Source organism: Vanessa tameamea, chromosome 10 (genome assembly GCF_037043105.1).
Source record: "Vanessa tameamea isolate UH-Manoa-2023 chromosome 10, ilVanTame1 primary haplotype, whole genome shotgun sequence".
In the NCBI taxonomy this organism is placed as follows: domain Eukaryota; kingdom Metazoa; phylum Arthropoda; class Insecta; order Lepidoptera; family Nymphalidae; genus Vanessa; species Vanessa tameamea.
The window spans coordinates 8,813,454-8,841,307 of record NC_087318.1 but is presented as its reverse complement, the minus strand read 5'-3'; the positions used below and the strand labels follow the sequence as shown (position 1 = coordinate 8,841,307).

The following is a 27,854-nucleotide window of genomic DNA, read 5'->3' as shown; positions in this document are numbered from 1 at the left end:
ATAAAATGGATTGACGAATTAGTAAATGGGTCACCTGATGATAAGTGGTTACCACTGTGCATATACATTGTCACCATGAGAGATTTTAGCCATTCCTTATGTCGCCAATATACCACCAATCTTGGGAACTAAGATGTAATGTCCCTTGTGCCTGAAGTTACACTCAGACTTTGTTAGACTCACTCAAACTTCTTACCGGAACACAACAATATTAAGTATTGCAGCTTGATGGTAGAATATATGATGAGTGAATGGTACCAACCAAGACGGGCTTAAACTTAGCTTAAATTAACTTAGCTTAGCTAGTGTATATGTGGGACGGACTTAAACGCACTGTGTAACATAATATAACTCCTTTGTAACTTATACCTACATGTATAAAAAAATTAAAAACCAATCTAACATAACACAACAGGACACACAATAGCCGGTTTAATAAAAAGTAAGCTAGTAATTATGTTTTCGTTTTATAATACAATAATTATAACATTTTATTTTACTGAAATATGTAATGTCAATAATATAATTCATATTTTTTCATCTGGGCAATACCAATAGTGATATAGCGAAAAAAAATTGTTCCTTGGGTATTCTTGCATTGTTATACTAATTTTAAATTAAATAACAAAAAAACTTAAATCACTAACCAATTCTACCAAATATATTATTTATCGTAATTAAATTAAATTTATTTAATTAGATCGAAAATTTAGGTATGCACTTTTAGTGAAATAAAAATTGAAACGTGCATCTTGCCTCGTAAACTTACAAGATCAAATAAATCTAATGCTGAAAATTTGTAAAGTTACCATTGGTTCAGAATTTTCAATTTCACCGAGAAGAACAGGCGAGAAACTCAGTTGTCCCTTTTTATTCGGATTATTGTAGCAAAATTCACCATTTCTAATTGGAATAATAAAAGAGTACGTATTAAAGTTTTTAAGCTATAGACTAACAATCTTGTAAATGTACGAACTACGATATGAAATTTGGCTTGCGAATAGTCTAAAATTTACGTTTTTTATTTTGAAAAACTAGAAAATATCACGTTAAGGAGGTTCGAAGTATGAGTTTTGCTATTCAGTTTCTACTTAATTCTGACGAAGAAGAAATGTATGTGCCTCCGACTACTACTAACATTTCTCAATCAAGAAACTTGTTGCTTCTTTTCTGTTTTATTAGCAGTCGGTTTTATAGATGTAGATTTTCTTCATATTACCAAGTATATTCTGGGGCGGATTTAGGAGATGCCTCAACAAAAATGGAAAAAGGTACACCCACCGAGCCTCAACTAAAGTGGACACAACAATTAATATTAAAACAAATCTAATTCGACGAATAAGCGAATTTCATCTAATTGTATATAAATATCGTAAATACTATTATTAATCTACGTTTAATATATTTAACTAAAGAAATCAACGGAAAGAAAAATGCATATTATTTGAAAAAAAATAATGGGCCTCCACTCCTTTGTTGTCCCAGAGGCTTCCGACCTCTAAATTCGTCTCTGAATGTATTCCTATTTTTTTTTAAATAATTGCATTTGTCATTGCGTTATTGTATTCCAATACTAACTGGATATTCTTAACCGTAAGTAAGGATCGGAAATTATTATTTGTACCGACTTCGAGTACAATGAAAGTAGCTTATTGAACGTAGATCTATTGAGAAATGTTATTAATTTCAGATTGAATGCAAGTGTTTTCTATAGGAAACGGTCGATCGCGAACTCTTGCCAAGGCTGATAAGTAGGCCGATCTCGGGCACTGGTCTACTTTCTCAATATTTTGGTTTACAGATCTCCGTCGGAAAATGCTGCAAGTGAACCGCGGTCAATAGTTTTATGTAACTTTATGTTGAAACGGAACGAGAATTGAAATTGTTTTGTTTACACTTCGTATTGCAAAAACTATTCAGTTCTTTTACAGTGTTAAGACCAATTTAATATGAGGTTTTAATTTAAACGAAATATAAAGTATAATATAAAAATTTATTAACAACAAAACATCACAGTCAACAAAATAAATTGCAATAAAACTTAACAAAAGGTAAGCTTAACTAAACAAACCTAGTTAATGGCTTTACTGGTTTTTTTTTACAAAAATCAGTAATTTGCATGTAAAGTTTCTTATTTGTGTCCCTTCTTGTAACCCCAGTGCTTGTGGTCCTCATGACCGCCCTTCTTTCCATGGTCATGATGATGATGATGATGCTCATGATGACCATCTTCACCGTGATGACCCTTGTGATCGTGATGGTGTCCTCCCTTCTCATGGTGACCTTTCTTGCCGTGCTCGTGATGATGGTGTCCACCGTGCTTATGTCCTTTGTGGAAACCGCCGCCCTTCTTGTGTCCATGTTCTTCGTGATGTCCGCCATGGTGCTCGTGGTGTCCGCCGTCGTGATGGTGATCGTGGAAGTGTTTTTCCTTTTTGAATTCATCATGCTTGTGTACACCATGATGACCCTTAGTTGAATGTCCCTTATGATAATGTCCTTCTTCGTGGTGACCGTGACCCTTGTGTCCCTTTTCACCATGATGGTGCTCATGATGATGACCGTCATCATGATGATGGTGCTTCTTGTGTCCACCGTGCTCATCGTGATGACCTTTGTGTCCTTCGTGGTGGTGATGGCCCTTTTTGCCGTGTTCATGATGATGATGACCCTTGTAACCTTTGTGCCCCTTATCACCGTGATCATGATGGTGATGCTCATGATGCTCATGGCCTCCACCTTTGTCCCATTTTCCACCATGATGGCTGGCGGCTTCTTCTAAGTCAGTGTCGCGCTTTTCTCGTGACACTTCACGGCAGCTGACATAAGTCAGCGCCGCTAATACGACACCACATAAAATTAAACTTCTCATGTTTCCACTGTATCGCTAGAATGGAAACAAGTGACTGATAATTTGACCGATAGCAGTTAACATTTTATACTAAATAACTGCTTTAGTTTAAACTTGTGTAATGAGAAGTTCCAAGGCCTCAGCTTTATCACTGAGCCGGTGGTTGCGTCGCCGGTGCCGCTCTCTCCTGATTACCAAGTATTGGTAAAAACTACTATTCTGAATCGAATGGACATTACACTGATCTTAATTATAATATTGTTTACATTTTAATACAACAGTATTGCTCATGCAAATATTTGCATAAATTAAATACACTACGTCAGGCAATGATATGGCTTAATTTTTTTAATCGTTACTTAATCTAACTTAACAAGGTGCATAAAGTTTTTTTTTTTTTTACTTATATACATACAAACATTACGTTTGATATTGCTCCTAGCAACTACTCTGCCAGTGAACCCAGTAATATAAAATTACTTCTCCAACAAAAAAAAAGTATTTATAACTTTAATGTGACTATTGATACAAAACTTGATGATAAAATAAATACTGCGTGACAAAGATCCTACATATATATTATTTTTATGATATTGACCACTTCTCACTAGCCATTAGTTCCGGCTCCACACAGGTACAATAAAGGTCTATATAAAAGTTTAGATCGAAGAACAAACATAAAAATTAATTATACTGTTTTTCCGGTTAGTAAAGTTGCAATTCTTGGCTTTTCTCAACTTTAATATACTGCTTAATTGGTTTAGTGTCTAGATATAAGCCCACAGAACCCGAGATTTTGGATTCAAGCCTGAGATCGGGCCGATATTGAGTTAGGTTTTTCTGTCAAAAGTTTCTCAGTGACAGCTCGGAGTCTGGAATTAGGAATTGTGTAAATTCCCGTGCCACTGAAAACACGTAAAATCGTTGGTCCTGCGCTTGAAATCTTTCCGGTCGAATGTCATGTCTACATCATCATCATCATCATAAATAATTCATCTTAAATCACTCTGTTTATTGATGAAAACCGCATGCAAATCTGTTGCGTAGTTTAAAAGATCTAAGCGTACAGACGGCGAGAAGCGACTTTGATATATATTGTGTACAGATGATTAGTACTTTAATTATTATCTTTATAATGACAATTCATTAACAGACACGGCTTCGTTTTAAGTTTACACATATTAAACCTAACATATACTAAACTAACACTTATTTCAATTATTATGTCCATTATAGTAAGTATATCCTTTCAATGAAATAATGTGATTTATAAACATATACTAGTAAAGTTTTTTTTATGGCAGTTTGGCGGACGAGTATATGGGCCATCTATTGGTAAGTCGTCACCACCGACCATAGACAATGGCGCATTAATAATATTAATCAACCAACCGCCACCAACCTAAAACGATCCTACTCACTAAATTTCATGGCCCTAGCTTTAATAGTTTACGCTCGATGATGCTAAATCGATGCGATGAGGAATCAGTCTGACTGACGGACATGTTATTTTATAAGTATAAATATATAGCTATATATATATATGTATGTTATATATCCTTATACAATCAATATCCGCCCGCACCCTTATAGCTTGGGCATACATGGTACCGCAAGCAATAATTCTCTTTTTATGCGTTTATTCAAATACTAGCTGTACCCGCCCGTTATATGTCGTCGTTAACCATAAATAACAACATAATATTTATTTTATTTAAAATAAATAAATATTTTACATTGTGTTTCGCTATCATAAATTATATTGTAAACATTTGGGGCCGATCAGTTCTTTACAACATCCAAACAAACACCTCGCATTGTTATAATCAAATCAATTAATATATGGAATACTCATTAAACAATATTAAATGAAATTTTAAAAAAGAGCGTATAAATACCACTGCCCACAGAACGTAAGCAAATACATGACATATCGGATTTTTTAATAAAATAATTTGACAACAATTTGGACTAATTTGCATTTTTAGCAGCTTTTCTCCAAGTCGTCTCACACACACTAAAACATTTTGTAAACACGAGCATAACCAACACTCACACGCCGATAATTTAAAGTGGAGGGGCGCGCATTTGTAAGTAAATAGATCAATAGTTCATTCCAGCCACAAGAGGATAAAAGCCAAATAAACAATATTTGGCATTTAATTGACGCGATTTCGTTAGTCGATAGCTTGAATTATCCATGATATTCATTCAATTCAATTCTTAGTTTAATGGCTTTGCAAAGAAATGACGTTTTGTACGTCGACGAAACTATTATCGGAACTTAGTAGTAAATTAAAGTATTAAACTGGTATAGTGTTGCATTATAAATAAAGATATATCAAGAATTGTTAATAGTGCACAAATCACAACTAATAAGTATCTATAAAAGATATTAAAAACAGACGACGATATAAGTCGTGACTACTACACAATAATGTGTACCTTAGAACAACATCCCGCTTTGTATTAAACACGCTTCACATTTAAAAATATTTCCGGAATAACAGGACCATACATCTTTATACGTCGGTGCCTACGACTTGAGGGATGTTCTCGTAAATACATTTTTTCGAGCTTAATATCTATAGTTTTCCCTTATTCTGCCACCAACAGGATTAACCATGAACTATGGGTTATCTTAGACGGCAACGATTTAATCAAAGATTATATGGAAATTTCGAATCGCAGCCAATATGCAACGCGAAGTGATGAACGGTGTTGGTAAAGACAAACCAACTCCAATTTTGTCAAACGTTCAGATTTTGTCCCGCTTTGAGGATATAAAACATCTTCTTGGGCTGAAATGCTCTTTAAAACTTAAACTACTTACATTAAAAGCCCTTTAATCTGTAACGCCTCGTAATATACTTATCGTAAGAGACTTATACTATGATAACATCCTCTATATCAATGCAAAGAGGAAATAAATAACGATATCAAATAATTAAAAAAATAAGTTAGTTAACCGTTAACGTTATACAGAATAAAATAAACGCCAATACAAAATTTCAATTACAATTTTTTCAGGGAACATATAAAGCACATTTCAAAACATCACAAGCAATGGCTTACCCTTCCGTAAGTTAATATATGAATACTCTTTGGGTGTACCCTCTTAATTGAATACCTACGTATGTACATACAAACGTCGACCGTATCCAATTAAGACGTCAGTGTAATCAAAAGAAATAGCTGTTACGAGCGCTCTTGTGGCGTATTGTCGTTGAAAGTACGTCACTAAATACCTATCGCTAAACTTTTTATTGGACATTTATCATAATAATATATTATTGATATCTTTTGTAAAAAAAAATGCTAGTTTTATTCGCATTCTATGCGTTTGCGGATGAACGAAACTTTGTACCGTTGTTGACAGTTAGTTTCCTAAAGATTTCTGGCATAGTATTAACAACAATATCAACTTACAATTGATACGATGGTCGAGTCGTATCGGATAATTGTTTGCAAAAAACTTTGAGAGGCGTTGCCGAGCATATAGTACATTCACGGGTGGCATATTTTTTCTAAAGATTAGAAAAACCCTGGCATGAATATAAGAGATGGAAATGATTCTTCGCGTTTATTATAGTTTTAGAAATATTATCTGTAAATGCCTAATACTCTAACACAAAGTCGGTAGTATGTTAATACATACTACCGATAATAATCGTATAAACATCGTTTGTTTGTAATCAAACAAACGATGTTTATACGATTATTATACTATACGTAGTTTTTTGAAAATAATTATTATAAAAATATTAAATTAGTGCTCAATAGTTTCTAGTTTGATGTAGCTTAAAAAATTGGTATTTAGTTTATGTCGATTATATATTTATTAGAAGAATTATGTTATAAATGAAAAATACGAATTTTATTTCTGACTAACTCAGAAATTTAAACATTGACAATTTAGATTTGTAATAAAATCAAAATTGTAAATTAAGATAAGGTATGAAATTCTTTATTTTTGGCGACTCGACACTTAGCTGGAAGTTCCACGAGCAACTTCATCATTTAGTTTTCATGTGTGCGTGTGTATAACAAAAAATCTCTGCCATCATTCTGTCATAACCTGCCACAAGAAGTATAATTTCAAGAATGATTTCATTTAGTTATACAAATAAATAAATAATAATAAATAAATATTGGACATTACATACATTACTCTGATCCCAATGTAAGTAGCTAAAGCACTTGTGTTATGGAAAATCAGAAGTAACAACGGTACCACAAAGACCCCGACCCAAGCCAACATAGAAAACTAATGAACTTTTTCTACGACGACTCGGCCGGGAATCGAACCCGGGACCTCGAAGTGGCGTACCCATGAAAACCGGTGTACACACTACTGAACCACGGACGTCATCAAAACAAAAATAAACTTATTTTTGTTTTCTTATCTTCACTGTTTCACTGTTCTTTGAACTTTAATAAAATTGTATGTATTTGCATACTAGAAATCTTACGAGACAGTTATCTGTATTTTAACTTAGGTAATTTTGTGGCTCGTGAACGCAATTTAGTGTAATTACACTTAGCATAACGTCCAACTGTTGAATCGTCTCCATATATAGAAAGAACGAAATGAGAAAATCGTCTTAAAATTTTTGAGTGTCTATAATCAAAAACAAATCAACTTTTTTTTCTATATAACATGAAATAGTCTAAGAAAACCACATGTAATCATTTAAATAAAATAAACTTATAGAATGTAATATATCGTTTACGAATAAATTATAATAACTTCATAATACTGTAACGAAGCTCAAGTTGACGGGCACTAAGATTCAAATAGCGCCGACGAATATTGAAATTTTATTTGAATTAAAATTGAGTTACATAAACAAAACAATAGTGGATTGGGAAATAAAAACTCTTTTCATATTTCCCTTACTTTATTCAATCAATTTTCAACAAAATAATGGATTACATATTACAATATTTGTTAATTATTCTAAACCCTATTAAATTCAAATTAAATATATTTTTATTCACATATTTTATTTCATAAATCACAATACCAACTTTAAGTTGACAAAAAATGTTTAATTAAAGGTACACATACAACTAATCATTTCACACAATAAACAAGTGTTACACACTATAAAAATAATATTCACCAATTAATATTTCAGTCCAAAAGTTGCAACATAATATAGATAGTTCTCTTTGCATAATAATAATATATTTAGTATTTAATCTTGTTGGTATTGGAAAGTTTTTTTTCTATAAATAAATGAAAAAAAAACATAGGACCGTACAATAAACAAACTATGTTTAGAAAAATGGACTAATAGTTATTGTTATAACTAAACGGAGCCTAGTTCCTGATCGATAAGCCAACCATTTACATAATCATACGAACTTCGCCTGACCTATTTCATAAAATTCAAAATATAAATAAACTTTTTGACATCTCGATAACATTTTTCGCTGTCTTTATTATTTAAAGTTAAATTTCATAATAGCTGAAATCAAGAATTATTTAAACTTATAAACTATAAAGATATTTTTATATTTGATTTTTTTTTTCTGTATAAAATCCTTCAAAAAAATTTGTTTAGTCAGTATATTGTTTCATTTAAATAATGACGAGATCACACGGAGTTGCTTGAATAGGGAAGCCTCTTTCATGTTCCTACAAGTTTACATTTGAATATTGTTCAATAAAACCGATTCCTGTGAAAGTATTGCGTATACTTCTTATATATAAATGAGATAGTAGCTACATATAACATATTATTTAATGAATAATCAGAAACAACAAATCATCAATAATCATATACAAATTCTCAACAGTTATAATCACCTACTGTGTATGAAATAAGCATTACAACGTGCACAATATCAATTAATATTAAAGTAGTGCCGAACTACAGTTACGAAAGCGGCATATCGTGTTATATATTTATTAATTTATGAAAACAGTAAAATCGTAACCGGATCTAATTGAGATGAAAACCTCGCTCATTTGTGGCAGCAAGCAGCCTCTCGCGTAGTACTTCTTTACATGAGTATTCTGGCAGCTTCAAGTAATGTACGCACGTGTTCACTGATGGATAAGAGCCGTCACCGGCATCGACCTACAAAACAGAATTCATAATTAATTGGTAAATAATTAAATGGTGCGATTCAACAAACAAAAGTTTATTTTTCTATTACTATCGTATTAATTCTGATTCATTGAACTTTAAATCGAGAGGACCATTTTATGCATTAATGTCAAAGCCACTAAATTATACAGAAAGGAATAACAATGGCGAAAAAGACATGCCTTTCTCACGACAGTGAGTCGCGGGTGTAGATTGGCGAGTCCGCCGGGAGGAAGGCTACTACAGCCTGTCGCGAACTGCAGGAACGCCTTGCGCTCGCGCCACGACATCTCCACCAGCACGTCCACCAGCCTCAGAAAACCGGGGCTGCTCGCAAAAGAAAATCAAGTGAATCATTCAGTTAAAGTAGTAAAAATACGCATATAGAGCAACACCTGAGACAGCAGCTGTACATACCTATCGCGCGTGTAGCCGAGCTTGGGCTCGGTGTACTGCAGCAGGTGCTCGCGCGTCCAGGCGGGCCCGCGCTCGCCGCACAGCAGCAGGCGCAGCTCGGCGGACGAGAAGGCGCGCAGGCGGCGCGGCGGGAACACGGCCGCGAAGCCGCGCCGGAACGCGGCCGTCTGGCGCGACACGCCCGCCGACACCATCCAGCGCGCGCTCGCCTCCGCGTACGAGCGCGCCGTCGCCGCGCCCACCTGCGGGGCCGGCACTCGCATGACGCACTATTGCTACACCGCGTGCTTTACTCTACGGTCAATTTGTGTGTAGCGAGTATGGAACGTAGTCGGTGCACGCAAGGGCACCAGCGTATATTGCTGGTCGAAAGTTAACAATATAACAGGAATATCTAAATGGATTGAAACGAACTATACTCGGATCGCAACCATACCTATTAATACAATATCTCTATTCATAGAATTATATGCGCAAACGATCTTCTTTTTGTATGAAAGATCATGTAATGGAAGCTTCATAGTTTATATTATTGTTTTTAATGTGTTAGTTGACTTACCTCAATATGCTCCCCGCCATCACATAAAGGATGCACGGCGAGTTCTGGTGCCGTACTAGAGCCGACGTGCGTCATAGTGAGCGCTAGCTCATCGAATGTTGCACCGTCCACCGTCAATGCCGCTACGCGACTCTCCCGTTCCGTCTCCGAAAGCATGGTATCGCGTAGTATTGAGTCATACTGGTTTGCCGCCTCCAATACGCTCTCGAGGAACCTTAAAAAGGTAAGATACCTTTAAGTAAATTATGAACAACAAAAAACGCCTTCTTTCATCGATATTGTATGCATTTACGATACCGAATACGAAAGAATAATTTATATTGTTCGAAGATCTGCTTGTTTTAATTCGACTAAACCCAAACATTGTTGTTCGACTCTCAAATCCAATAATCATTTTATTTTTATGATAAAAATAATGGTCGGGTATCGAATGTATGTATACATAAAGATTGCCCATCACTCATTGGTTTTAATTGAAAATGCAGACCCTAAGCATTGGGAGCACTGTAAGACTTCAAAATATTTTTGGGGCTTAAATGCCACTGCCACTGCCACTGGTTAAGACTACGCTAGAAAAAAATATATATAATTTATATATAAAAAAAATATATAAAGCTATATAATTTACAAATTATAATAATTTGTGACTTTATAGAACATTGAAAAGGATATTACAACACTAATGACTTTTTAGTTGACTGCACACCTTGGGAATGAAATGATCGACTCCAGGCTGCTTCAAATAACTAAAATATAATTATCATTGTAAATAATAATGGTTAAAAATATATATATATATATATATCCCGCTGAGTTTCTTTCGCCGGTTCTTCTCAGGTCCGAGGTGCTAAATTCCGAACCGGTGGTAGATTTTTGACAATCAATAAGCAAGTGTAAACACTTCTATATTGAATAAAGATTTTTGATTTGATTTGATTTGAAGTAGACTTTTTAAGATAAATCTAAAACATCAAATCGGGAACATTTGGAATATATTCATTGGCTAAAAAATGCGTTCAGTGAGAATTTTTATCTACATTAAAAATATAACAACTTACTTGTGTCTTATAGGATCGATTTCCTTTAAGTCGTCATACGTCAACTCCTCCCCACACATTATACGTAGGAAAGGCTCAGATAGAGGAAGATCAACTAATCGCCCATCTTGTAAAACCTGTAGAGAAGACATAAAATAAGTTTGAACTCTATTCTTATTTTACAATATTAGTATCTTATAGTATAATTTACCTTAGCTAAAAATACCCCTAGGAACCAGAAATATTTGCAAACTTTATCACAGATAGAAGACTCTTGCGGGAGTGGCGCGGGGAACAAGCCACTCGCCCGCATTACATAGTAGCCCGCGGGTTTTTCTGAAACATACAGATAATATATTATAATCTCGTTCACACGTCGATGTCACACGAAGGGACCTTTGGAAGGGACGGCTACCGTCGGGCAGCGTGAGCGGCAGCGGGCTGAAGTCGTCATGGTGTGCGGGCGCGTCGCACAGCCACATGTGCAGGTCGGCGCGCTGCAGCTCGGCCGCCACCAGCGCGTAGAACTCCAGCGTGGGGCCCAGCCCGGTGCCCTCCTCGTCCGCGAACTCTACCTCCAGCACGGACTTGCGTCCCGCGTGCACGCGCATCACCTGCGAGCGAACACCACTAGCTCACTTACGATGAATACATATACAAACAACAAAATACATGTTTTATAGCACTGGTTCCATGGTTTAGTTGAATTTAATCTGTAGTGACCTGCATGGCTGAGCGCAACAAATTGGGATGTCTCGGTATTCGCACGCGCTCGTGCCTTAGACGCCCCATGCGAAATTCGGTCGCCTCCAAATCGGCACGCCTCGGTGACACTGTGTTGCCCGTTCTGTAATAAAGACATAATATTAATATCAGTGATCTACTGCACACTATATTTTAATATTTTATTATTAAAAATATTTTTAATAACCTCTGTCTATCTAACGCACGATCCCGCTGTGCTTGTAACCACACGATAGTTCGTGAGGTGCCGAATGCCGTGCACGCAAAGAACATTTGCCTCGTCTCGAGCGGGAACAGGAACGGGCACCAATCTATCAACTGCTGGCACCTATGTTAAAAAATATTAAATGTTTATTTTGACGTAACAGCTTATGTGTCATATAATATATTATCATATGAGTAAGCGTAAACGGTACGTTACCAACGAGGAGTAGCGGCGGCTGCCAGCGAGAGCGGGTCTTGCAGCTGGTGGTGCAGCTTATTGGTGAGCTTGGTGGACAGGAAGGCGTGCGCGGGCAGGCCGGGAGCTGCCGCTCGCAGGCGCCGCAGCGTGCGCACGCAGCATGACAGCATGGCGCCCTCCGCGCCGGACGCGCCCGCCACGCCGCGCTCTGAGGGAACAAATGTTAGTAGTGTAGCCTTCATACAACGCATACTGCTGTAAATAGTTGATGTAACACACTGATGTATTGATGTGTTGATGTAATCACTAATTTCTGAAATAGTTTCATAACAGTTCTGTTCTGTTCTGTGACCTAAAGACTGAATTCAAACTAGTTTTAGAGGATAAAAATGTTGTAATAATACCAGATAAAACCAAGAAATGTGCATTTTATAAAAAGGTCCTAAGTATAATATTTCCATAGAGGTTATATATATTTAATTTAATGTACCATTATGCTAATAAAAAAGTAACCACTGTGTTAGAGTTTTAAAATATAATCACATACCTGGATCCCCTGGTTCATCGTCTTCACTATCACTCGAACACGCGAACGTTTCATTACCGTCGACTTCTTTATATGACAGCCTGAAACATTTTTTTTATTTGTATTTCACTAGTTTTTAGACTATCTCTAGTTGGTATATCGCTTAGCTTATAAAGCTGCAGACATCGAAATCCTAACCCCGAGTCAGACCGGTAATAAGTTTTTAAGACTTTCTGTCACGAAAATCTGGATATTAGCCTGTGTGAAAGATAATTTGAAAGTCGAAAGAATTGACATTACTTACATTACTGTAACTATCTCATAATGTAAGTCGAAAGGCAAGAATCATCTCACGTGTAGGTGGTATCTCTGTGGACATCATGCGGCAGTCGGGAGTTGAGCGCCAGCACGGCCCGGTAGACGGTCCAGGACGGGCGCTCGAGAGGGAGCGACACGCCGGCCGCGCTCAGCACGAGGCGCAGCGCGGGCAGCTTGCTGGCGGGCGGCGGCGTGAGGCTGCCGCGCTCGGCCGCGCCGCTCGTCGTGGCCGCCGCGCCCTCGCCCTCGGCCTCGTCGGTCAGCGATATGTTGAGATCTGCGACGCGAGCACATCGTTCAATTTTTCAGTACTTAGCCGTTATTGGGTACAATTTTTTCGACTCGCTAGATCATCTAGCACCAAATTATACTATTTATTTATTCATTACCCTGTTGGTAAAAAATGTACAAACATTATTGCTTACTTAAAAAAATATTGATTCTTCATGAAATTTCATCTAAATCGGTTCAGTGGCTTAACCGTGAAGAGGTAACACACAGAGTAACTTTCGCATTTATAATATCAGTATGCTAAAAAGTACAATTTTATCATTATTCCCTTATTAATAGTAACAAAACGTCATAAAGTGCAAATGAACGCAGTTGACAATTCTAATTAGCCTGACACCATATCATCACGTCCTTCGCGGGCTTGAGCACTGGCGTAACGATATACTAAATCTTTTTCCCTAACTGGCAGTGCATTGCTACGCAGAACAGGATATATTGATACCAATTAAAAAATGTATAAATAATTGTTTCTGTTCGTCGTGTTACAGACAGTTCCTACGAGGACCGTGCCAGGATCAGTCTCACGTCGATCATAGCGGGAGTTTTAGACCCGATTTGATTACTTGTGCATGAAAAATAAAAAAGGTGACGACGCCTCACCGACGGTCTGGTTGAGGTTGGCGCGGCCCGGGCGCGGGTCAAAGGCGGGGATGAGCGCGGAGAACTGCCGCTTGAGCACGAAGTCGTCCTCCCAGGGCTTGCGCGAGCGCGACGCGCACGCCACCGCGCCGCCCGCGCCCCGCACCGCCTCCAGCGCCTCCTCCTCCATCAGCGACAGCAGGTTGCGAGACACCTGACGAGGGGAGCGACGAGTGGTCAGTTCAAAGAGTACTATTATATTATTACAAGAGTAAAAATAATTTTGTATTAACTGCTACTCACTACTTCCTGGTAAGTTGGCTCGTTTTCTTTATCACTGTCGAGTGGGTCGTCACCCTCGTCGTCATCCTCTAGCTCCGTGAGTAATGCGGGTGCTCTACACGATTCTAAGAAATCTTCTAATGATACCTATAATTGATTTTTTATTTGTAAATAAAAATTGAATTAAAATGATATATGTTAATAACACGACTGAATCATGATTACGATTTGAGTGTCAAAAGAAAAAAATATCATTATAAAACCTGTAAATATATTATTAAATAAGGTGCAAATCTTCTGCCGAGAGCCCTTTGCACAGCAATGCCCATAAAAGTCTCTTTCGGGCCGATACTTTAATACAATTTTTTAAAAGTTAATAATGTATCTTATTAGATAATAATCAATAAAGATCCAAATATAGTTTAACCATTCATGAAATTCTAACCTTCTAACAATATTTTATAGTAGATAATTTTTAACGAACAGTTAGTCTCATAATATATATTGTATACCTGTTCACTCTCACTCGACGTAGAAGTGAGGGACAAAGTCAATGCGTTTTGGGCATTCGGAGCTAAAGACGGATAGCTCTGCGCCGCCGATAAAAGCCCACCCGGGAAATTACTGGATAGCGCGAGTCGCACCAAACTGAAAACAATAGATCAATCAGATGACTTACGCCAAAGCAAAGAGCCGACGATCGTATGAGTCCAGGACTGACCTCGGGAAGAGTCCGGCGGAGTGGTTGGAGCGCGCCACGCGCTGCGCCGCCCCGCGCCCCGCGCCCGCGCCCCGCCCCACGCCCAGCGACTCCAGCAGCCGCACCGCGCCCTGCACATAGCGCACACGTGCACAGGCCAATGACTAATGACGACGTAGGGCTTATCCTGACCATTAGATACTCACCTGTTGCGTTAGATCGGGTTCGCTTGCACTCATGGCGCCGGAAGCCTGGGCGTCTTTCTTGTGCTCGACAAACTGACCCTCACTGCTCTCGTTCTCTTCACACTGATGAAAAAGATTACGGGTTTGTAAATTTATTTTCGTTTCATTCATGAGTCACATACAGATTTATACAATTCCATGTATGGTCCATTCCATTGGCGGAGAAAAAAAATAACTCATTACATTGACATGATTTTTCAAGTCGATAGTGGTTCGATTAATAAAAGATAAGTAACGAATGATAGCTTAAATAAAACACATCTTCATTTCTACAGATAATTTTATAAAGGTCAGACCTTGTTAAATGCAATATATAGTCGAGTTTATTAATATTGCTACTTTACTCTTTCTGGGTTCAGTAATCACTTAGTACTATCAATTTAATATATCTCCTGTAGAAATGCTTTCTGACTACTAATTTTTGTAGTGTATAATATATCAAATTGCGTTGAACATCTTAACTAACATTTTGTTATCTTTATTCTCCCCGCCATTGGAGTGGAGCATATGCTACTGTCGTGCAATTATTTGGTCGACAGTGCATCAAGAGACCTGTCTTTTCCAGAACTACAATTAATCCCTACAAATGTTATAATGGAAGAGAGTACACATGCGCGTCCTGACCGAGACGAATATTTACAGAGGAAGGGGATATGTGTGTGTACTACCTGTATGTGCAGCCGGTTGGCGTTGTTGCGCAGCGTGTGCAGCAGGCCGGGCGGCAGGGCGGGCAGCGCCAGCAGCTCGCTGGACAGTAGCGCGTTGGCGCTGTTGCGCATCGCGTCGCCGTCGCAGCAGCGCGCCTCGCTCTCCTTGCACACGACACGTCCCACTTTACTGACCCCGTCCGAGCGATTTTGCGACCCGGACTTGTTTTGGCACATCGTTATCCGTGATGCCGAATACTTTTAGAATTGAATCGGACGTACTCGAAGGATAAAGGGTTTAAAACGAAAACTTTAACAGCCAGTGATGAAATGTTAAAATGAAAGAGGACATCAAATAATGTAGAAAAAACGAGTGAGAGATTAGTTAAGTGTCAATACTAAAATTATTTACATTGTAAATTATTTACAAGACATACTTTTACAAAATAGTAAAATTGAGTTTTTTCGATTTTTAAGAAAGAACCCATTTAAAAAGAGATGCAATACAAAAAAAAAGGGAAATATTTAAATATACCTCTTGAGGAGCAGAATCTTGTAGCGGTTCTTTGGCTGGATAAGGTTTGGTAATGTCCGTAATACTCGTAGGTCCCATTTCCATGTTTGTAAATGATGTATTTCCTAAATCTGCCATGCAGTTGTTACCCTCTGCTCCCAATGTCAGCGATTCTACGATCGTCGCTAAATCTGAAACATATATTTAATACAAAATATTTATTATATCATTCAACTTATTATTATATATATTTTCAATTTATTTACTATTTATCAAATTTAATATTATATTTAAATTCATTGATATATATTATATCCATTATGTACAGTTGAACAAAGCAATACCGGTGTTAATGTGGTGCGTGGACGTGTTGATAGCGGACAGGTCTGTGGCGTGCGTGCGCGGCCGCGCCATGTTGCCGCCAACCTCCTCCGATATGTTATCCGCTGACGATGCCTGCTCAGTTGACGCCACCGACACCTGTTCGGCGAGAATACAGAATATTACAAACATTCATTTAATAGGTTTAGTAAGTTTTATTTAATATTGCACTGAAATTATTTAGCCAATGAAATAATTTATCTCCAAATTAAAGTCGGACTTGCATGCAATTTACTTGATACAAAAGCAAACGTGCAAACACCTGTTGATCCGTTGCAGTGGCGTCGGGCAGACTCGGCGTGGAGTGACTCTTGCGCGAGCTGCGCGCGCCCTCGCCCGCGCCGCCCGCACTCGACCCACCGCTCACCACCTTCAAGTCGAACTTGCCCTCGGCACCCATGCGGTAGGAATTTCGCCCGCCATGGTCCCACCTAAAATATGAGCTACTTGTATGTACCCCCAACATTCTACTTTGCGTATCACTGTAATCGTCCTACATCTAGCCCCCGTACCTCACATCCACCCATCCATTGTGCAGATCCGACGTGACAGTTCCCATGGCGGGATGCGAGCCGTCCTGGTCGCGCCACTTCCAGTCGGGCCCGCGCATGACGCGCGCGCCGGCGCACAGGCCCCGCGCCCCGCGCGACCAGCGCCGCGCCCGTGCCCCGCAGCCGGAGCCCGCACTGGCCGTGGCGCCCGTGCCGCCCATTTGCCGAGGGGAAGATTCCACCACGCTCACCACCTATTGTTGTCGATCCATTATAATAAATACTCATACGCACATTATGAGATTTAAAACATTTTATAAAATCTGTATAAAATTTCGATAATTAGTTTAAATGTTAATTAATCTAATAATAGAACTCGTTGGGATCGGGACTCGGACGCACCTTTCCGTATATCTCGAGGCCCGAGAGCGAAAGGTAGTGGCTCTGCCCGCTAGCGTTCTTTCCGTTCTGCTGCACCCGCAGGTAGCGATAGGGCGCGTCGGCTCGCACGCGCCACGTGGCAGTGCTGCCGGGCTCCTGCAGCGCCTGCTCATCGCTGTGCGCCACCAGCGTACTCCAACTCACCCCGTCCATCGACATCTGCAAACGAGTCATAATAAAAAATTATAATATACACACAGGGAAATTTTATAAAAAAGTAACTTTAGAACAGAGGGAGGTCAAAAAGAAAAACTACCAATTGAACGTACATTATTGGGATAGTATTTGAGGTACGAGTAGTATATTCCTACTCTAAGCATGTGACGTGTGTCAAAGCAAGTGAATTTAAAAATAGAATTTAGTTTACGAAAATTTTATCCATAAAAGCGATACTATTACATGATGAAATAAATTGAATGTGAATATTGTTATCTTCATGTTATCTAGTTCATCGGTAAGTCGTTATTTTAGATATATAGACGTTTAAGTCTCACATATTTTGTAATATATATGTTTTTTTAATTTAATAAAAAATAATCACATAATACATACACATGCATAAATATTACAATTTTACTCACTTGAAATAACCAATTTCTCAGAGCGGAGCGACCATATCCACGAGAATGTCGAAGCGTATACGCAGATGGAACAATATGAAGTCCAAGATCGACTGCTATGAAAGCCCGTCTATCATCATTAGTATGAACATTTAAAGGTTCCGGAGATCGAGACAGAGCGTCTTCAGCGCGGCCGTATGGTAATTGACGACCATCCGATGACCACACACTTACAAGCCCATGCGCACCTGGATTAACCCATTCGCATGTACCGCCGTTACTACCGATGAAGTATAGGACGCCATTTTCATCAAAATCATGCTAAAAAAAATAAACATATTAAGATTTTTTATACACAGTAGAACATATATTTCAATATATATATATGATATATTAAAATTTATATCAAATAACTTACATCATATGTAAAGTTAATGGGAGCTTCCGACTTAATCTTCTGAACGAAATGAAACGTCGACCGCTCCATATCGTACCACTGCCGAGCGACAGATTTAGCGAGGAACTTCTCGAGTTGTCGCACCGTCGTTAGAGCCTCAACCTTCAGATTTCGTCCGGCGTTATTGTTTATCACGGATTCCTCTGAAGTTTCATCGCTGGCGCGTTCAACTCGAAGCCTAAGTAACAGAGACACCATGCTTATTCAAATACCTCCAATCGATTAATTTATGATTTAGCAATGAAAGTACATATGTAATGGTTAATGTTTTTGCAACTGACCGAATCCGCTTGGTGAGGTGGTGCAGCGCGGCGGGCTGGTGCGGCGGCGCGTCGGATGCGGGCGTGAGCACGGGCAGCCGCTCCACGCTCTCCAGCACCGACACCAGCCGCGCCACCAGCGCCGCGCCTACTGCGCCGCCCGCCTCGCCCTCGGCCTCGCCCTCCGCCCCCTCGCCCTCGCCGTCCACGCCCGACCACACCCACGACCGCACGATCCGCTCCCGCTCCGACAGTTGGCCCGGTTTGTCTGATATATTTTAAGAAAGTTGATTGACTACAGCACTGACATTTTATAACATTTAAGCGATGTTTTTTTCCGAGTTATTTTCTTTATAAGTAAAACGATAATACTCTTTCTGCACATAGTAAAAAAGATTAAATTATGAACTCACCGTTCGGCTGAGGCGATAAAACATGAAGTAAAGCTGGGGCGAGGCCGGACGACTGTAGCTCGTAAGCTGATAGTAATTCTTCGCGGCATAGTAACTCCGTCAATTGATCTAGCGATTCTCTGAGCTCTCCGTGCCATTCGCCTAATGAATTAACAAAAAGGTTCCAAACCAACAAAATAAGAAAAGAGGTGTTGTGTACGCTTATCCAATCTCGACCATATTTAATACATTACACAGATTAGAATTGGTTTGGGGTTCACAATACTATTATCTGATTACCATGAAATCTTCACAAGATAGTAACAAAAAAAGGATATTATAGCGCACAAGTCAATCGTCGGCGAGTGTAGGAGAGACGGCACTAATATTAGAACAGGCCACACTTACCCGCGGGCTGTATGGCGAGGCGCTGCAGACGCGCGAGGAGCGCCCGCAGGCGCGCGACGGGCGCCCGCGGCTGGCGGCCGGCCGCGCTGGCCAGGTGGCGCGAGTACAGCGCCCGCGCGCGCTCGCCCACCTGCGCCTTCTGCGCCTCGGTCTTCGCGGACAGGCGGCTGCGGCTCTGGGTGGCGTTGCCGTTGCTCGGCGCCGCCTGCCTGCGGTCTGCCCACCCGCTAGCCAGCTCCGGTCCTGCGTGTCGAGTCGAGATTTTATTAGAATATATCCCCGGATAGATAGAAGAAGTATGTTACAATTATGACATATTGTTTTCTTTTGTCACCTAAAAATGTTTCGGCAGTGAATGAGTGCTTCGTGCCTCTGTTGGATTCGAAGATGAATCCTGGCAAATCTTCTCGCAATATCGTAGTCTGTTGTTGTCCATCAGTGTTGTGTATGTGAAGCTCTTTTTCCCTGAGAAGAGAATATTTTTTGAATAATACACATTTAAATAAAAAATAACACACAACTTTTACGTCCGGTATACTTACTTTTTACACAAGATTACCCAGTTTCCAAGGATCAGTTTGTGCGGGCCCGGTTTTGAAAGAATACTTTGAGGCACACAATTCTTAACTGACGCTCTCGCTCTTTGGAGTTTATCGATAAATTCGCCACGATTTTCTGCAAATAATTTCGAAATTACTACGTTTACCTAGATTAAAAGACAAAGATTATTACATCGATTGCAAGTGCACAAAAATATTTTCCGCCGAAATGACCGTACCCGTGTTATCCGTCTGGTGCTCGGGACTACCGCTGGAGTACATGGTGGCGAGCTTCCCGTCGAGCAGGAAGCGGAACCAGCCGTTGGAGCCGGTGCTGAGCTCGAGCGCGGCGGCGTCGCTCCACACGTAGAGCGCGTCTCGGCCGCGGCACAGCGACCAGTCGCCCCACCAGTACGCGCAGCCGGAGCACAGGCTCGTGGCATCCTCGCCGGGACCTTAGAGTTTGGTTCTTATACTAACGCATCTTCCTTATTGTTAATTTCCGGGGCGAATTGACTGCATCGATTAAATTGAAATGGGTTACTTGATTGTTATTGACTTAGAAATTAAAACCTGTGGTAATGACAGTCTCCCCATCTGCCGAGAGTTGCTCGTTCGGCGAGACCGCTAAGGCTTCCACTTTACTAAACACGCCGAGCCGCGCGAATTGCTCCAAATAAATATCTGCCGCTTTCACCATCAGCTCCTCTGCGATTCCCAGCACTGTCAAGTGTCCATCGTCATCGTCCTGTCGCATGATTTATAAATGGTTAGCTTCTGACTTAAAAATTCATATTCTTCGAATTATTTTCATAAATCTCAATACAAACAGCCATTGTTAGAAATTGATTGCAAAAATTGTATATTGCATAAAATATTTTAAAATTGTTAATCATTTATTTTGAGATCTACAAAAATTACGACTCGCCATTTTATCTATCAACATTATACATAATATTACTATACAACAATCAAAATATTATTCACATATCAATAATTGGGTATTTCAATGAAAAATTATCAATCTCACAATTTTATATACTCACGTATTACAAATAAATTGGTATGTTTAATTTATTTTTCAATAATCATGAAACAATAAATAATTTTATTAAAAAAGGGATACAAATGCTTTTTCATATATGGCAACAAAATCATTAAAACACCCCATATTAAAAGTTAATTTTAAGTAAAAGAACTTTGTGTTCCAAATCACAGAAATTAAATTAATGCAATGGTGCTTTGGAGTGGTGATTAGTGTTAATTCACTAAAATATACATTAAATAATTATATTAAAATTTACAGTACGTAACGAAATACGACAGACTCTCCTTCTCAGAAATTATAGGTCCGATTAACTTCAAACGATTTTTGGAAATTTAAGCTTTATGGGGTAACTTTGTATGTATTTTACTTGTAATTTATAAAGTACATTCTGGAATGGTATTTTCTGTAATATTATGATACATAAAAATACATCCATGTTAATTTATTTCATGACGACGTTGACTTCCTTTTATTTTTTTATAAGAGAACACAAAATCCTTTTTACTTTTTTATTAAAATTTTTATTCCTGAAAAATAAGCACTGCACAACAAAACGAAGGAACAATGGACAGGGCAGTTTAATGCAGGTATATTTCGATGGTGTGACTTTTTACAAGATTAATTTTATGCTTTACAATTTAATATGATGTTAAATAAAAGTTAAATTACTTTATCAATATCAATTATTTCTAAACTACTAGTGTTTATTAGTAGTCTCAGAGGGAATACAACAAACTCACTTGTATTAGTAATAAAAGTGTACCTTTGAAAATAGTTTGTTCGAAAGAGTATTGTACAATAAAAAAAATATTACAAACTTGAATTGCGCCAGATTATTTATTTTAGAAACTTTATTTATGAAGTTATGAACTAACATGATTACTCCGCAAATTGTTGTATTCGTGAGATACCAACTCGCACGAACAAACTATACTGTAATTATTATTTACAACAATGCAAAACTCTTGGGTACGCATCGTCATGTCACGGTAGGATGAATCGCGAGTTCTATCAGTGATTAGACACAGTATACTCGAGTACACAACTTCGTTATTTAAAAAATGAAACGGCTCTAAAGCGTGGACAGCATATTTCCGTTTAGACTGCTCCGATTCCGGTAACATGCGGCGAGCCACACCCGGAATAACGAATACAATCGAAATAGGTGCGTCCAGCGATTTAGATGCCGTCGCTTGGGATGCGGGACGAAGTATCAACGATCACACCATCGGAACATTACCGCGGGTGGACGTATATAGCGGCTGCGCAGCACGCGCGCCGCCGGACGCCGCGGAGCGCCCTCGTCCGTGCCCTGAGCGCACACCCACTGCTTCAATTTCAACGTGAGCAACGAGCGACACCGTCCAACCGAAGCGAAGATTCGACGACGCAAAACGCGCATACAGCGATATCATAGCGCGAGCGACTAGAAAATCGTTACGACGAAAGTACTCCACATGTCGTCGAATATTCGGTTTGGCTGTACGGAGGACTGGTCGTAGAATAGAGCGAGAGAAGGGCCCACCTGCGTGTCGAGCACTTGCGCCACGAGGCGCGTGAGCAGCGCGGCGGCGCGCGGCGCGGACAGCGCGCGCAGGCGCGAGGCGGGCGCGTAGTGCACCATCTTGCGCACCAGCGACAGGCACGCGCGCCGCACGCCCGCGCCGCCCGCGCCGATGTATCGCGCGCAGAACACCGGCACCAGACGTCTGCGGGGGAAGACGCGTTACTCGACCGCTCCACGGAAACGCACGACCGTGCCATCTAGTGTGAACTCACTCTAAGTAGATAGCCGCCATCTCCTTGTCGCCGGTGTCTGGAAAATCTTCGTCGTTGCTCGATACTGGTGAGTCTTGATTGCTGACGACTAACCACTCGCCTGGACATTGTAATATTGCAGCCACTTCCCTGTGACCTGTGAACGATAATTTAGTATTCGAACAAAATATTTACGGTATCATAACACAAACTTCAATAAAGAAACGAGGTTAATATGCATCATTCTATTATACCTTGATCGTGTCTCTCTCTAGCTTTATCCAATGGTGTCTTGCCATCCTCATCGCGGAGGTCGGCATTGGCTCCGTAACGAAGCAGCACTTTTGCAATAGCGGGTCTCCCAAAACAAGCTGCATAATGCAGTGACGAACTGCGTTGACCACGATTTACATCGGCGCCTAAGTAAACAATTTTATTGTCCGTATTATATTTGATAAAAATTGCATGCTAATTTTTTTTAACTAAGGAATGTTTTATTGAGTTTTTTAAGCAACATAAACACGATGTTTTTTTTCACCGATGCATCACCTGCTATAACTTTGGGAATTCAGAAATTATGTCCCTTGTGCCCGTAAATAGCCTGGTTCAGTCATCCTTCTAATCGGAACACATCACAGAGTATAGATGATAGAATAACAACCTTACCCTTTTCGCATAGGAACTCGACCATCTCCCGGGTACCGAAGGCGGCGGCCCAGTTGAGGAGCGTCTGGCCGACGTCGTCGGTAAAGTTGACGTCCACGGCGCCGCTGGTGACGGCCGATATGAGCGCGTCCGTGTCCTTGCCCCGTATGCAGTCGATGAGCTGCCGGTGCGACTTGTCCCGACTGCCCGCCGGTGGCGTGGACGACGAGCCGCTCGAGCCTTCTCCGCTCGAGCTGGACGCCGCTCCGTTACGACTCGTACCACTACAGAACAATAAACGTATATTATTGCGCTAATTATTATGAATAATAGTAAATTTAACACTATTTATATATCAACACGTTTGTCGGTATTTTATATTTTTATAAATAAATACCAATTTAGTTTCAAAAAGCGTTACAACTCAATAAACTTATTTTCAATATATATGTATATACTACATTTTTTTCTTACATCTGTATGGCATGTCGACCTTCACACAGTAGGACGAGCAGCAAGTCTACAAGTCGCATGCACTCCAGGCACCAACGTTCATCCGCTTGCACAGCAGCTTCGATAGCCGAACATAAGTCCAGACGGACTAGGTCCTAAATGAATGATCATAATATTAAATTTACATTATATAATAAATTTTTAATATATAATGTGTATAACACATAAATCAATTAACTAGCAAATATATCAATAAAATAAGATATAACACAATTCGTTCACTATTGGAATGAGACGAAATTATATTGAAAACTTACGTGTGTGATCTGTGCTGAGCCTCTGCAGAGAGTTGACAATAAGCTGACGGTGGTAGACACCGAAGGCATTAGGCACTTCTCATCAGAACTTTCCGTGGACCCTAATCTACGTACTAGCTCTTCAATAAGTCCTGGAATAAAAACTCTTAGGTGAGTTCTTAAAAACCAAAAACAAAAATGTATAAAAATTTTTAAACAAGCCTGTCTCTTGTGGATTTAGATTTTATGTTAAATAAATCAATGTTGAAACAATATTGCAAAATGCGTAAGTAACTCATCCTGTTATGCTTTCATGGTTAAACCACAGAACCGAATTTGATGAAATTTGGTGTGAATCAAGATTGAACAATAACCTCCGACTCTAACATGGAGGTGAAGTCGCGGGCGTAAACTAGGAAGCTGTCTGATCGATTCGAATTACCGAATAAAATAAAATTAAAAATTTGATAAAACAAAACTATTTATTTATTCGTGTAATCCAACAATCGCTAAACATGAATACTACTATTTATAGGATACAAACCATGTTCAGCTAGTGGCGCGGGGTCGGCGTGTGCGCGCGCGAAGCGGTCAGCGAGAGAAGCGAAGCAGCGCAGCGCAGCGTCTGCTACACGCGCGTCGTTGTGTCGCAACAGAGTCGACAGTGACGATACCGCATCCCCCACCCGAGCATCGCCTGGCTCCATTTTACCACATACTCTAGAATTTCAATATAATTAAAATACATAACAATGTATGTATAACGTTTATTTACATACTAAGAAAGAAGATTTCATATGTTTCATACTTGTATAAATTATTCAATAATATATGCAATTGTGAAAGACTGTGTCTATTGATGTAATATTTAGTATAAGATAAATCAAGGTATTTTTTTATTTATTTAAAAAATCTTTATTGAATAAATTATATTATAGTAGTTGGTACAAAAGGCAGACTTAATGTCAGATTGCATTCTCTACCAGTCAACTTTTAGGCTAATCAGAAATACCTGAATAACAGTAATATTATTTTCGTTTAAGAGTCAATATTGAAATAGTTGTTTGTCATATTTGACTTATTCAAACATATTGAAAGGCATTATTAGCAGCCTGTAAATATCCCACTGCTGGGCTAAGGCCTCCTCTCCCTTTGAGGAGAAGGTCTTGGAGCATATTCCACCATGCTGCTCCAATGCGGTTTGGTGGAATACACATGTGGCAGAATTTTGTTGAAATTAGACACATGCAGATGAATTATAAATACAAATTAAGCACATGAAAATTCAGTGGTGCTTGCCTGGGTTTGAACCCGAAATCTTCAGTTAAGATGCACGCGTTCTAACTACTGGGCCATCACGGTTGAAAGGTATAATTTTCTTGATTTGACAACTATTACTGAACTTTTACTTTTTTAATTTAAAGACTTGAAAAGAAAGAATTTACCTGGACACAACTGCCATAGCAGAATGAAGAGTGTCCTTATGTACAGATGTTCCATGGTGTGTTATGAAGTGTAATACAGATGGCAATCCACCTCCCTCCCAGACGGCTCCAGCTTCGCGAGTACATACTAACTCTAATACCTGGAGGAGTAATAATACAATTGATTCAAATTCAAAGCTTCATCATAATATTTTATAAATATTATCATAAATACTGTAGCCTATGTGAAGTTGTATATAATGTCGAATTGAAGCTATATCATTGGACACCTTCTTGAACAATCTATGGTATTTATTATAGATCCATGAAAAAGGTAGATGATTTCATGGCAAATATTAGCAAAAATAAACAAATACTATGTATATGTACACACATAAAATTGTAATAATTATTAGATTTTAATAAATCTAGTCAATTTTTCTCTTTCAAAAATTTGTGTATAACATTCAATAGTAAATCTATACCATCTTCATTCAGTAAAATCTTTGGGTAATAAATATTCGATTGTTAGGTTAGTTTATATATAAAATATTAAAATCTAACACATACATAGCATTGTTAAAGTAGGTCAATAGTTAATATACAAAAAAAACTAATTTTGACCTAGATAGATAGAGACTTTGATATAAAATATAATATAACAAGATACCAATGATTGCATATATTTTGATATTATGAGGAATTGATTAAAAATATTATCAAGAATAAAATTTAATATAAAAATATACTTAAAAAGTAAAAAAAATATCTAATATAGTTGTAATTAAGGTTGCCAGGTTGCCAAACCTAATAGCCGGATAGTTTGGCCGGACGTTTGGGTAAAAAGGCTGGATAATGTAGGGTACATTATTAAAGATTTTGTGTCCTAGTATTAAATGATACAGTAAAAAAAAAGGTATGTAAAATCAAGTTTTTCTGATTATTACCATGAATCTGGTTAATTTCTAATGATATATAAATGAAATTGAATGTATCTCATTTGAAAAATAAATAAATAAAGTCTAAAAAGCCTAATACAAGCCAGACACCATTTATTTTGGCCGGACACACAATCAAAAAGCCTAATTATGTCCAAACGCCTGGCAACCCTAGTTGTAATGATTTATGAATTTACTAATTATAACAAACTATACAATAAATTGTTAATACAATATCACTCACTTTAATACATTGTTCAGCTAAATCTTTGCTAGTTCTATTATTTGGGTCAACTGTGAGTAATCTACTACATATAGCTTTAACTGCACCCTCAATTGCCACTATTCTTCTTGTACATTCAGCTGAAAACAAACAACATAAATGTTTTAAAAAAAGATTACCTTAAAATAAAGGTCATAAGGTCATAAGAAATTTAAATATAAGTGGTAACCTGAAACATCCAGATAGTATGTAATCGCTCTCGCCGTTACTTCCAACACATTATCTGGAGCACACTCATCGAGAAATATTTTACACAATGCAGGCAAAAATGTTCTTGGTGGACAACTGAAACAAATAATATACATTTCAGACAAGAGAGATAACATAGATGATTAATTCTTTTTTTTAAATGCTTTTCTCTGTTTATACTTTTTTTGGTTACATTCACCTTTCAAAGCATCTATCTACATTATCAGACATGAGCAACAGCATACATAGTTGCTCAAGAGCAATAAGCTGCATATCCCGCTCATCTCCTTGCCCAGTGAGCAGCCACTCCAGTAGTGTTTCAGGGTCCACTTCAGCCATCTAAAATAATTTACAAAATTTGTTTCAATTCATGGAATATAATAATAACAAAATAATAATTGACATATTTACGATACCTTTAGGCCTTAGTGATTATTACTTTATCTGAAAACAATTACATATGATAATGAATAGTCACATACATTATTTCTAAATACCTTATAAAAATATTTACGCATTATTATATTTCACTTTTAATCAAGTAATTAATGAATCATTAATGACATCTTACAATAATAATAGACTCTTTAAAAATTAAATACATCGTCTTGAGAAACAAAATATTAGAATTTAAGGATAAAAATACATATAAGTGAAAACAATCACAACTGTTATGTAGG

At 38.6% G+C, this 27,854-nt stretch overlaps 2 protein-coding genes across 8 annotated transcripts; both read right to left on the bottom strand.

The window, feature by feature from the left end:
* Positions 1-2,131: 2,131 nt before the first annotated feature.
* On the bottom strand, positions 2,132-3,022 carry LOC113404746 (histidine-rich glycoprotein-like). Its single transcript, XM_026645744.2, has one exon. The coding sequence runs from the start codon at positions 2,870-2,872 to the stop codon at positions 2,132-2,134; it is 741 nt and encodes a 246-aa protein (XP_026501529.1). The 5' UTR covers positions 2,873-3,022.
* Positions 3,023-7,733: 4,711 nt separating this feature from the next.
* LOC113392910 (E3 ubiquitin-protein ligase Ufd4) lies at positions 7,734-27,513 on the bottom strand. Of its 7 annotated transcripts, none has more exons than XM_064216153.1 (43): positions 27,374-27,513; positions 27,155-27,270; positions 26,947-27,065; positions 25,786-25,925; positions 24,885-25,060; positions 24,362-24,492; positions 24,066-24,199; positions 23,613-23,875; positions 23,201-23,365; positions 22,968-23,103; positions 22,714-22,897; positions 20,714-20,888; positions 20,380-20,595; positions 20,144-20,297; positions 19,936-20,066; positions 19,602-19,844; positions 19,215-19,355; positions 18,823-19,069; positions 18,503-18,719; positions 18,106-18,405; positions 17,486-17,683; positions 17,105-17,337; positions 16,855-17,023; positions 16,556-16,691; positions 16,233-16,402; positions 15,719-15,862; positions 15,012-15,113; positions 14,827-14,969; positions 14,618-14,753; positions 14,127-14,252; positions 13,845-14,037; positions 12,990-13,230; positions 12,657-12,736; positions 12,128-12,317; positions 11,894-12,034; positions 11,686-11,809; positions 11,378-11,576; positions 11,174-11,298; positions 10,984-11,099; positions 9,926-10,139; positions 9,367-9,608; positions 9,132-9,276; positions 7,734-8,940 (listed from the first exon to the last, which is right to left on the bottom strand). In XM_064216153.1, the coding sequence occupies exons 1-43, from the start codon at positions 27,511-27,513 to the stop codon at positions 8,803-8,805; spliced, it is 7,233 nt and encodes a 2,410-aa protein (XP_064072223.1). In that variant the 3' UTR covers positions 7,734-8,802. The 7 variants fall into 7 exon arrangements, with proteins under 7 accessions (XP_064072223.1, XP_064072224.1, XP_026485323.2 ...); XM_064216154.1 differs by having other exon boundaries at positions 14,827-14,936; XM_026629538.2 differs by having other exon boundaries at positions 20,144-20,276.
* Positions 27,514-27,854: the final 341 nt, after the last annotated feature.